This window comes from Littorina saxatilis, linkage group LG3, assembly GCF_037325665.1.
Source record: "Littorina saxatilis isolate snail1 linkage group LG3, US_GU_Lsax_2.0, whole genome shotgun sequence".
Classification (NCBI taxonomy): Eukaryota; Metazoa; Mollusca; class Gastropoda; order Littorinimorpha; family Littorinidae; genus Littorina; species Littorina saxatilis.
In genome coordinates, this window is record NC_090247.1 from 24570778 (window position 1) to 24583786 (window position 13009).

The 13009-nt window shown below is 46.1% G+C and overlaps 1 protein-coding gene across 1 annotated transcript in view; it reads left to right on the forward strand.

Annotated features, from left to right (window-relative positions):
- LOC138961144 (uncharacterized) overlaps window positions 1-10986 on the forward strand; it is a 19865-nt gene extending 8879 nt beyond the window's left edge. The window contains exon 3 of the mRNA XM_070332741.1: window positions 10351-10986. Coding sequence (XP_070188842.1) covers window positions 10351-10986 — 636 coding nt within the window. The remainder of the gene's footprint in view (window positions 1-10350) is intronic.
- Window positions 10987-13009: the final 2023 nt, after the last annotated feature.

The following is a 13009-nucleotide window of genomic DNA, read 5'->3' on the forward strand; positions in this document are numbered from 1 at the left end:
CTCTCTCTGTGTGTCTCTCTCTCTGTCTCTGTCTCTCTGTGTCTGTGTGTGTGTGTGTCTCTCTCTCTCTCTCTCTCTCTCTCTCTCTCTCTAGTCCTGTGAATTGTTTGTCTGCCTTTTATTTGATATTTTTACTTTTATGTTTATCTTTTGTAAATGTATTACGTGTGTATATATATGTATATAATATTAGAGTAGTCCCTCTCTCGTTTGTGTTGCTTATGCCACAACCCTCGTAAAATAAAATTTGATTTGATTTGATTAGATTTGATTTGATTTGATCTCTCTCTCTCTCTCTGTACCTGTTCCTCTCTCTATAATGTGCTTGTAAGCGTCTTAGCGTAAGCACACGCGATGCTAGCACCAGACCGTGCGTGTGAAGCGACTCCATGTATCTCTGTGAGCGACTCCAATCAATGTGACTGCTCAAGTTCCGGCCCTTTAGGCTCTTGTCACTCTGTCATCCGCCCCTCACATGCTCCGTCCCTGTCACACGCCATTGCCCGGCGCTGCTCGGCGGCTCCGCTGTTTGGATTGTCCCTCGCTCTGCAAACGGGCGGTTCCTCAGTCTGGTGGCACCGTGGCAATTAGCGGTGTTGGGCTTTGATCACACACCGTGTCCCCTTTCTCTCTGCCGCTCGCTCGGTGCGAGGCTACAGGCTCACAGAGACTGCCGCGGTCTCTGTTCACGGTCCCGTAGATGACTCGGTGCAAATAAAGCTGCACGTAAATGTGACGCCTTTTTTATTGTCTTCTTCGCGTTTATCTTCCTCACAGTTGCTCTTGTTGTATTGACATTTTTTAATTTTTTTTTTTATAAAAGCTGCAGCGGGTAATTAATTGCTTCCGGCAACAAGCTTGTGATGTCTATTTTAGCCATTACACGTTCAGCCGACAAGCTCGTAGAGCGTGATGTTAAAGACATGAAAGACTAAGTGGGGAACACACAAATAGCTTGGGTCCGAAGCGAAGGCTGCGACGAGGGCAAAACGATCTGCAACAAAGAGTATAACATATCAACTTCATTATCATTTAAGTGTGCTCGTCCACAATTTGGAGATAAGACACGACTTGGGGGGGGGAACATAAAAGAGAGAGAGACAGAGACAGAGACAGAGACAAAGACAGCAATAGACAAAGACAGAGAGAGAGAGCGAGAGAGAGACAGACAGAGACAAAGACAGAGTGAGAGAGAGAGAGAGAGAGGGAGAGAGAGAGAGAGAGAGAGAGAGAGAGTAAGACAGACAGACAGACAGGCAGACAGACAGCCAGATAGACAGACAGATGCAAAGACAGAGTGTGACACCGAAGAGAGAGAGAGAGAGAGAGAGAAAGAGAGAGAGAGAGAGTGAGAGAGAGAGACACAGACAGTGAGAGACAGAGACAAAGACAGAATGAGAGAGAGAGAGAGGGAGAGAGAGAGATACAAAGAAAGAGTAAGACCCCGGAGAGAGAGACAGAGAGAGACAGAGAGAGACAGAAAGACAGAAAGAGAGCGAGACACAGACAGACAGAAACAGAGAACGAGAGAGAGAGAGAGAGAGACAGACAGACAGAAAGACAGAAAGACAGAAAGAGAGAGAAAGAGAGAGAGAGGGAGAGAGAGAGAGACAGAGAGAGACAGAGAAAGAGAAACAGAGAGAGAGAGACAGAGAGAGAGAGACAGAGAGAGAGAGAGAGACAGAGAGAGACAAGGAGAAAGAGAGAGAGACAGAGACAGAGACAAAGAGAAAGAGAGAGAGAGACAGAGATAGAGAGAGAGAGAGACAGAGACAGAGACAGAGACATAGACAGAGAGTTCAATACAGGAGAATCCGACAATGATCTCTCCACAAATCACTGCACACAGACAAAGGACTGTCACCTGCAGACCTTGAAGTTCCCGTTACACCCAGACTGACTCACTGTGTCTGTTACCTCTTTATTGGCGACAAGAAACAATTAATTAATCATGGCCCTAATTGCCGCGGTACCGCTCGATCCACGACTTATGGCAGGTGAACAATGAAAGTGACGTCATTTTTCTTTGCGATGAGTCACGAGCTGTGATGACGTATTGTCTGCTAATGGTGACCTCACACGCGATCGATCGCAGCGTCAGCAAAATAAATCTCCTATCCTCACGGCAGGCCTAATCCAGTGTGGAAACAGATGTAGAGGTTACATGCCGAGTCTCAGTGATTATTAAAAATAATGGTCGAAGTTGGCGGATCATGAAAAATGCGAGCTTCAGCGAGCTTTTTCATGACCGCGAACTGAGACCATTATTTTTAATAATCACTGAGACGAGGTGTGTAACCTCTTTATTCCTCCTTTCTTCAGTTATTCAAAGAAAACAGGAGTTTTTGTGCGAAAGTTTGATCGAATCCGAATCACTCAACCAGTCAACCTGCGCAGGCGATCGATTAATGCGCGGTTGTATAGTTCCGTGCAAATCATTCCATTCTGTTAACACTTCTTGTCAGTTTCCCTGTTTTAGACTAAAATCAAGTACACAGATATGCTGTTATTCTGCTGTGGCGGTAAAGGCAGATATTGTGTGTTCTGTTTATGTTTTAGTATCGTTCAGGATAATGTTCTTTCGTCAAATGGGACTAGCAGACGAACTTTTGCACCCGTGTTCCAACGTTAATTACTGCATGAAGTTCAGTTTTCTGGGGAAAATAGTGTATGAAACCGCTTTATGTTGTTTAAATTGATGAGATGTGTGCATTTGGTTGCGTGTGATCTGTTTATAAAATGAAATATTGTTGAAAACTGACCGTCGGATTGCAGTCAGTGTTGTCGAAGAAACTGCGTTAAAAGAAGGGGAACTACTCTTGTCGGCAAGAGTATGAGTTACTTGCCTTGGGAATTTGCTTGTGATGAACCGTGAATGCACGGCAGATCTAGATTCAGAAAACAACCTAACTCATGGATTTTATATGGAGATTCATGTGTTCAGGCCTGTAGTTGTTAATTTAAATGCGGTATGTTTGTATTGTTTGCTCCAGAGATGTACATTTCGTACGTATAGAGCGTTCGGAACTTTTCAGTCGCAAAAGTAGTACCAAAACAGAACAGCTTCTCAACCCATTGCACTATCGAGGATTCAGGCTGTTGCTGGCTCGTTATTTGTTTGGTTGCTGGGTCATTATCGAAAAATAACTAGCTCTACAAGTTTACAGAGGTAAAGAAGCAGAGGGGGGAATAAACCTTATTATCGGATATGTGCGCAGGTTGTAATGACGGACCCTGGGGACAAACCAGTTTCGTTGATTCAAATTAACATCACGTGCTTGATAGTGTTTCCGACACAAAGAATTCTCCTCAGCACCAACGAAGCGCAGCACTAGTTTTTCATTGTTGCTTTTTTTGTGAGCAAATGACAGGACAGCTTTTATTTTTAATTTTTTTAATAATTTTTATTATCGCATACCACTGTTTTATTATTGTGAGTGTTTATGAACAGCCTTTGTGACGAGACAGTAGGGGGGGGGGGGGGGGGGGGGGGGTCGGAATGATTGGCAGGTCGCACCAATTACGCAACTAAACGTCCATCTCTTCTTGTCACAAGGAGCACAGTCTGGGCAGAAAATGCGAAACTGTGGACACGATGCTTTACTTGTGATTACTGGCGTGTGCGTGCGTGCGTGCGTGCGTGCGTGTGGCACGCACGCACGCACTCACGTGCGTGTGTGTGTGTGTGTGTGTGTGTGTGTGTGTGTGTGTTTCGACATGTTTAGATATGTTTACAGTGTGTGTGTGTGTGTTTATGTGTGTGTGTGGGTGTGTAGGTGCGTGCGTGCGTGCGTGTGGGTGTGAATGAGTTTGTGTACGCATTTCGATGAGCACTCTGTTTGGTTATTGTGATTGAATGTATTATGTATTGAATGTACTCAAGCCAAGCAACATTCCGGTGTACTGTACGTTGTACGGTAATAACATCGTAAGTCTTATCGTGGCGCAATACGCTGTTTAGCGTTTATACGTAGCTCTCTCTTTCTCTCTGTCTCTGTCTCTTTCTCTCTGTCTCTGTTTCTCTGTCTCTGTCTCTCTATTTCTCTCTGTCTCTGTCTTTCTCTCTCTGTCTCTGTCTCTGTCTCTCTCTGATTCTCTATCTCTCTCTCTCTTTCTCTCTGTCTCTCTTTCTCTCTCTGTCTCTCTCTGATTCTCTCTCTCTTTCTCTTTCTCTCTGTCTCTCTCTTATTCTCTCTCTCTGTCTCTGTCTCTGTCTCTCTCTGATTCTCTCTCTCATTTTCTCTCTGTCTCTCTCTCTGTCTCTCTCTCTCTTTCTCTCTCTCTCTGTCTCTCTCTCTGATTCTCTCTCTCTCTCTTTCTCTCTGTCTGTCTCTCTTTGTCTCTCTGTCTCTAGCTCTCTCTTTCTCTCACTCTCTCTCTCTTTGGCTCTCTCTTACTGGGGCGGGGACGTAGCTCAGTTGGTAGCGCGCTGGCTTTGTAGCCAGTTGGTCGCTATCAGCGTGGGTTCGATCCCCACGTTCGGCGAGAGATTTATTTCTCGGAGTCAACTTTGTGCAGACTCTCTTCGGTGTCCGAACACCCCCGTGTGCACACATGCGCACGAAAAAGATCCCACGTTCACAGCGAAAGTCTCAGGGCTAGGAAAACACGAAGACACGCATGCATCATCTCTCGTCTCTGATTATCATGATCGTATTTCGATACTTTGACGAGACAAACCCAATGCTGGTGTGTCGAAGAAGACAGCCACAGAGGGCTTGTTCGAATCAAAGTATCACACCATATCTTCAGCGTATTACCAATACCTGTCCCAATATAGACCAGTTGGTCTAAGAGGACGTTAAACCCTAATAGTCAGTCTCTCTTACTCTTTCAAGTGTAGCAAGCTTTGTTTTGCCAGGCGTGAGATGGACTATCATGTTTTCATCTAGTGTGTACGTGGCCCACCCCTGTCAGCTCTACCCACAGCCCCATCCTCCCCCCACACCCCTATCCTCCCTTTCATTCTGTCTAAAGTTTGATGCCTCGGGCAAAATCAGACCCCCCCCCCCCCCCTTCCCAGCCTCAATCTGTCTGGAACCCCACGACCTCCCGTGGCCGAGTCTTGTTCCCTCCACTTTAAGCCGATTGGAGGAGCGAACTTTGTCAAAACCGCTTGAATCCTCTTCAAGGCTTGGCACACTAGATGAACATGTGTGTGTATATATGTGTGCGTGTGTGTGTGTGTGTGTGTGTGTGTGTGTGTTTGTGTGTTTGTGTGTGTGTGTGCCAGTTAGTGTGTGTTAGTGTGTGTGTGTGTGTGCGTGTGTGCGCGTATGTGTGTGTGTGTGAGTGTGTTTGTGTGTGTAAAGAAGACTACCATCTCGGCCAACAGTCACAGTGTGGTTTCACCTGTGTGCACGTGTCGACATGAAACAGGTGCAGCACACAACGTTGGGGTGACGGGTCAGCTGTCCATCTTTACTCTTCGTTGGTCACTGTGTTTACTGTTCGTGTCCAAAGCCAAAGAGACAGAAGGATGGACACGCGTGACTGGAAGGAGAATGGACACAGCAGGACACATTGGGGCTCAACGTGTCCAACAGAGACTGACGGTGAGGCGTGATACTTGTGGATGTGCCGGTGCAGTGGACAACTTGGAAGTAACACAGATACAAGATAAGATAGATAGATGGCTTGCTGTGTCGTACCAGATTTACACGAGTTGTTTTTTAAAATATTGAACTGCGAGCGAAAGCGAGCTGTTCACTATTTGAAAAAGCAACGAGTGTAAATCTGGTACGACACAGCAAGCCATGTATAGTATTCTCAGTGTTTATCCTACATACTGTACTTACGTGTATTTTACTGAAAATGTCCTGCAGTCGAGGCAGCTAAATTGAAGACGCTTGTTTTGGAACCTCGATCTCTTCTAAAGCCTCGTGCAATCTATTACGTCAAAGTAAAGAAACGTCACTCTGAAAGTGTGGCGTGACGTGTTAGTTCTAAAGATTCATCGAAGGTAATTAGCGAGCGCAATTTTTGTTTCTATAATGACGTTTGTCTCGGTGACTTTGGCATCATAAGCAGTGGAAAAACAGGTCCCTGCCAGACTTGCTTGACATGACCTCATTTACATGATAAAATTATACACACGTGTGATTTGAACGATTATTATCTCACGGGTGTCTCTCTCACGTATGTAGGATAAAAAATAAGATAAGATAAGATAAGATAAAATTAGATATGATCAGATAGAATAAGATACGATAAGATAAGTCTGACATACACGACGGTAGTGGCATAAGTATACAAGAGCTTTTTGCCGTCAAAAAGCCATTCAAAATAACGTATATACCGATACAGATCATTAGGAGAATCACTTGCAAAAATGGAAGAAAAAAGAAGGCAGGCAGACAGACAGACAGAGAGAAAGATATTCAATCACCTTTTAGCGAGAACAACAGTCCAATCGACACTCCATCCGATATTTATCATGACCAATGTGACTAATAGCACAGTCTGGAACATATTCATTATGACCAATGTGACTAATAGCACAGCCTGGAACATATTCATTATGACCAATGTGACTAATAGCACAGCCTGGAACATATTCATTATGACCAATGTGACCAATAGCACGGTCTGGAACATATTCATTATGACCGATGTGACTAAAAGCACAGTCTGGAACATATGACCACAAAGAACCGGGAAGTCTTTGTGTTTGTGCTGACATCAGGCAGGTGCCAGATGTACCTCGTCACACCCCGTCACACCCCACTGAACATGACTCACCCTCCCGCCCCGTGTCCATATAGCGGGGGGGACGTCATGCTGCGTGACGTCACACTCTTAGTGCACTCACGCGGGACGTTGTAATAGTGCAGACAGGCACTTATGGGAATTGGCACGCGTCGCGTTCATTGGCACATGTCCCGTTTTAATCAGGTGCCGGGCGTTTATCCCAGCCGTTCTACTTTCTCCACAGCGCCTATTGGCTTTTTCCTTCACTTGGAGTTTTTCTTCATCCCGGAAAATTCCACCTTGCGATGTTTTATCCACGCGTGTATGGAGTGAACAAGGTTTGATCTAACTGCGTCTGACGGCCGTTCATTGAGGTCTTCTAAAGTTTGGCGCTATGAATTGCTGACAACAACAAAGCACAGACAATAGTCTTCTAAAGTTGGGCGCTATGAATTGCTGACAACAACAAAGCACAGACAATAGTCTTGTGAAGTTGGGCGCTATGAATTGCTGACAATAATAAAGCACAGACAATAGTCTTGTGAAGTTGGGCGCTATGAATTGCTGACAACAACAAAGCACAGACAATAGTCTTGTGAAGTTGTGCGCTATGAATTGCTGTTAACAATAAAGCACAAATAACAGTCTTGTGAAGTTGTGCGCTATGAATTGCTGTTAACAACAAAGCACAGACAATAGTCTTGTGAAGTTGGGCGCTATGAATTGCTGACAATAATAAAGCACAGACAATAGTCTTGTGAAGTTGGGCGCTATGAATTGCTGACAACAACAAAGCACAGACAATAGACTGCGGCACTGACAGCGCGTGTTCTTGTTCTATCGGCACGACGGCGATTATATTCAATTTAGTGTTTCCTTCGCTGCATTGACCTTTGGGCTTTGTTCGTTAGACCGCTGAAAAACATTTCCCCTTTCACCCATCAACCCCCTCCCCCCCCCCCCTTCTCTCTCTGTTATGCTTTGTTGCCAGAAAAGTGGGGAAACAAAGCGATGAACAATCCACACAGGGAAGTGACGCCCTGGCTGGTAATGCAACGCGACGGGCGAAAGGATGAGCTGTTTGATGTGCAGACCCCAAAGCGTCATCACATTACGTCTCGATGTCGGCAAATGGCGGCAGGTAGGCTTACACTGCTCATACAGCCGGCGGCAGCGCAATTGATTTGTAATCGTGCATGCACGTTTTGTGCATTTTTCACAAAACAACAGGTTTTGGTACTTGAATGAACCTTCTCCCCCACCCCCCCCCCCCCCCTGCGCTACTTTCTGTGGCTGTACTGATAGTGCATTGGGGGGGGGGGGGGGGTGAAGAGGAAGTGTGTTTGTGTGTGTGTGTGTGTGTGGGGGGGGGGGGTGGGTGGGTAGATGTAAAATTGTTTTTGTGACGTTGTGACAGGGAATTAGGTTTGTGACGTTGTGACGGGGAATTAGGTTTGTGACGTTCAGTTGTGACGGGGAATTAGGTTTGTGACGTTGTCAAGGGGAATTAGGTTTGTGACGTTGTCAAGGGGAATTAGGTTTGTGACGTTGTCAAGGGGAATTAGGTTCGTGACGTTGTCAAGGGGAATTAGGTTTGTGACGTTGTCACGGGGAATCGGGTTTGTGACGTGCCTACATCAAGAACTGCTGGGCGAAGTGAGGAAACATAAAAACAAAATCAAACTCTGCATGCATCACGCTCGGGCCATGAAACGTGTGTGATTGGTTTCGTTCCCGGCATCCCCCTTTGCTCGTGTTATCTTCGCTACGACGGACGGAGAAAAGGGAGGAAAAGGGAGGAAGAATTGTGGACATAATCTGGACAGAATTCGTTGGTAAGATCGTTTCAGCGGAGTTAGTGCAAGGTTTCGACACAACACCTAGAGTAAAATTAACCGATCAGTTGTTTCTTAAACATTTTCTGACGTTCAGAGTTGAATGGAGTCGACGATATTTGATTTAAAATGAGATACAGTACCCTCAGTTTTAACAATATGATATTGTTTCAGACTCACAACACGTTCTTCTTACCAAATCACTATGACGACTCCAGACTGATGGTTGGGGTGTGTAAAGCGCACGACGCCTTTCTTTTGTGTAAATCCCAGACAGGTGTGTGTGGCTTACATGTTACTTTACACGGAGAGATCTTTGACGTCATCAAGTGAGACACACACCTTGTTGTTTGACACGGCTTCTGTCCGTCACTGACTTCAACCTAACGACTCGCCTCACCGTCACACCTTGTTGTTTGACACGGCTTCTGTCCGTCACTGACTTCAACCTAACGACTCTCCTCACCGTCACACCTTGTTGTTTGACACGGCTTCTGTCCGTCACTGACTTCAACCTAACGACTCTCCTCACCGTCACACACCGTGTTGTTTGACACGGCTTCTGTCCGTCACTGACTTCAACCTAACGACTCTCCTCACCGTCACACACCGTGTTGTTTGACACGGCTTCTGTCCGTCACTGACTTCAACCTAACGACTCTCCTCACCGTCACACACCTTGTTGTTTGACACGGCTACTGTCCGTCACTGACTTCAACCTAACGACTCTCCTCACCGTCACACACCTTGTTGTTTGACACGGCTTCTGTCCGTCACTGACTTCAACCTAACGACTCTCCTCACCGTCACAGCTTGTTGTTTGACACGGCTTCTGTCCGTCACTGACTACAACCTAACGACTCTCCTCACCGTCACACCTTGTTGTTTGACACGGCTTCTGTCCGTCACTGACTACAACCTAACGACCCTCCTCACCGTCACACCTTGTTGTTTGACACGGCTTCTGTCCGTCACTGACTACAACCTAACGACTCTCCTCACCGTCACACCTTGTTGTTTGACACGGCTTCTGTCCGTCACTGACTTCAACCTAACGACTCTCCTCACCGTCACAGCTTGTTGTTTGACACGGCTTCTGTCCGTCACTGACTACAACCTAACGACTCTCCTCACCGTCACACCTTGTTGTGTGACACGGCTACTGTCCGTCACTGACTTCAACCTAACGACTCTCCTCACCGTCACACACCGTGTTGTTTGACACGGCCACTGTCCGTCAGTGACTACAACCTAACGACTCTCCTCACCGTCACACCTTGTTGTTTGACACGGCTTCTGTCCGTCAATGACTTCAACCTAACGACTCGCCTCACCGTCACACCTTGTTGTTTGACACGGCTTCTGTCCGTCACTGACTTCAACCTAACGACTCTCCTCACCGTCACACCTTGTTGTTTGACACGGCTTCTGTCCGTCACAGACTTCAACCTAACGACTCGCCTCACCGTCACACCTTGTTATTTGACACGGCTTCTGTCCGTCACTGACTTTAACCTAACGACTCTCCTCACCGTCACACCTTGTTGTTTGACACGGCTTCTGTCCGTCACTGACTACAACCTAACGACTCTCCTCACCGTCACACACCTTGTTGTTTGACACAGCTTCTGTCCGTCACTGACTTCAACCTAACGACTCTCCTCACCGTCACACCGTGTTGTTTGACACGGCTTCTGTCCGTCACTGACTACAACCTAACGACTCTCCTCCCCGTCACCCCTTGTTGTTTGACACGGCTTCTGTCCGTCTCTGACTACAACCTAACGACTCTCCTCACCGTCACACACCTTGTTGTTTGACACAGCTTTTGTCCGTCACTGACTTCAACCTAACGACTCTCCTCACCGTCACACCGTGTTGTTTGACACGGCTTCTGTCCGTCAATGACTTCAACCTAACGACTCTCCTCACCGTCACACCGTGTTGTTTGACACGGCCACTGTCCGTCACTGACTTCAACCTAACGACTCTCCTCACCGTCACACCTTGTTGTTTGACACGGCTTCTGTCCGTCACTGACTTCAACCTAACGACTCTCCTCACCGTCACACCTTGTTGTTTGACACGGCTTCTGTCCGTCACTGACTACAACCTAACGACTCTCCTCACCGTCACACCTTGTTGTTTGACACGGCTTCTGTCCGTCACTGACTACAACCTAACGACTCTCCTCACCGTCACACCGTGTTGTTTGACACGGCTTCTGTCCGTCACTGACTTCAACCTAACGACTCTCCTCACCGTCACACCTTGTTGTGTGACACGGCTTCTGTCCGTCACTGACTTCAACCTAACGACTCTCCTCACCGTCACACCGTGTTGTTTGACACGGCTACTGTCCGTCACTGACTACAACCTAACGACTCTCCTCACCGTCACACCCAAGTACCTTCCAGTACCCCCTACCTCCTCCAATGGAAATGAACAACGAAAAACATAAGATTAGAAGACGAAACATGAAGCAGATAAATGGAAAAGACAGCGGCAATGCACCCCTTCCATCTCCGAAGACAGTGTGGGTGCAACCAATGTGATTTATTTCTCTGCAGTGTCGTTCTGCCTGCCCCCAGCCATTGTCAGGAAAGATAACTCAGGGGGAGTGCCTGGTGACTCAGTGGTGCAGCAAAACAACTTCCGCCATCTTCACTTCGAGGCTTCCGTGTGTGAGGCTCTTCCCGCAACCCCTTCCGGTCTTGGGGAGTTGTCAGGCAGTTCTGGCGCCACCAGTCATCACGTGACACCTAAACCTCCAAGAACATTTTCTGAACATGGAGAAAGTAGAGATCTTCTTTGCCGAAACAAGCGTTCATAGTAACAACCACGTTCACTCCGTACAATGTGCATAATTATCAAGTCCCAATTTTGATAACCTAAGTTCGACACCCGTTTCTTTTTCGCCGAATCAAAGGTCTTTCGAAACAAGACGTGACTTTAAACGCACGAAGAAAATCCTCATGCCAATAAAAAAACAAGTCGCGTAAGGCGAAATTACTACATTTAGTTAAGCTTTGGAACTCACAGAATGAAACTGAACGCACTGCATTTTTTCACAATGACCGTAGTCCGCCGCTTGTGCAAAACGGAGTTAAACTGACGAGCCTGTTCAGCGCGGTAGTGGTTTCGCTGTGCTGCATAGCACGCTTTTCTGTACCACTCTTCGTTTTAACTTTCTGAGCGTGTTTTTAATCCAAACATATCATATCTATATGTTTTTTGGAATCAGGAACCGACAAGGAATAAGATGAAATTGTTTTTAAATCGATTTCGGAAATTTAATTTTGATCATAATTTTTATATTTTTAATTTTCAGAGCTTGTCTTTAATCCAAATATAACATATTTATATGTTTTTGGAATCAGGAAATGATGTAAAATAAGATGAACGTAAATTTGGATCGTTTTATATACACACAAACAAATTTATTACAATTTTCAGATTTTTAATGACCAAAGTCATTAATTAATTTTTAAGCCACCAAGGTGAAATGCAATACCGAAGTCCGGCCTTCGTCTAAGATTGCTTTACAACAATTTCAATCAATTTGATTGAAAAATGAGAGTGTGACAGTGCCGCCTCAACTTTTACAAAAAGCCGGATATGACGTCATCAAAAGTATTTATCGAAAAAAAGAAAAAAAAAGTCCGAGGATATCATTCCCAGGAACTCTCATGTCAAATTTCATACATATCGGTCCAGTAGTTTGGTCTGAATCGCTCTACACACACACACACACGCACAGACACACACATACACCACGGCCCTCGTCTCGATTCCCCCTCTATGTTAAAACATTTAGTCAAAACTTGACTAAATGTAAAAAGGTGTACAATCGATTATTGTGGATGGATACATCACTAGTTAGACAGGTGTCAGACTGTCACTTTCTTATTCAGATTCTCGGTGACGTGTTGGGTGGTGTGGAACTGATCCGAACTCTCAAACAATAATGTGACGCACTCTCTGTCTGTTTCTATCTGTCTGTCTGTCTGTCTGCCTGTCTGTCTGTCTGTCTGTCTGTCTGTCTGCCTGTCTGCCTGTCTCTCTGTGTGTCTGCCTGTCTGTCTGTCTGTCTGTCTGCCTGTCTCTCTGTCTGCCTGTCTGTCTGTCTGTCTGTCTATCTGTCTGTCTGTCTGTCTGTCTGTCTGTCTGTCTGTCTGTCTGTCTGTCTGCCTGCCTGTCTGTCTGTCTGCTTGTCTGTCTGTCTGTCTGCCTGCCTGTCTCTCTGTCTGTCTGTCTGTCTGTCTATCTGTCTGTCTGTCTGTCTGTCTGTTGTCTGCCTGGCTGCCTGTCTGTATGTCAGTCTGTCTCCCTCCCTCTCTCTCTCTCTTTCTCTCTCTCATGATTTCGCTCGCTCACTCGCTCTTCCCGTGTGTTTGTTTCTGCCTGGACCTTCCACCATCCCCCCCTCCCCCCGCTCTGTAGAACTAAACGTTGTTATGACAGGAACACGCACGGTTTAGCCA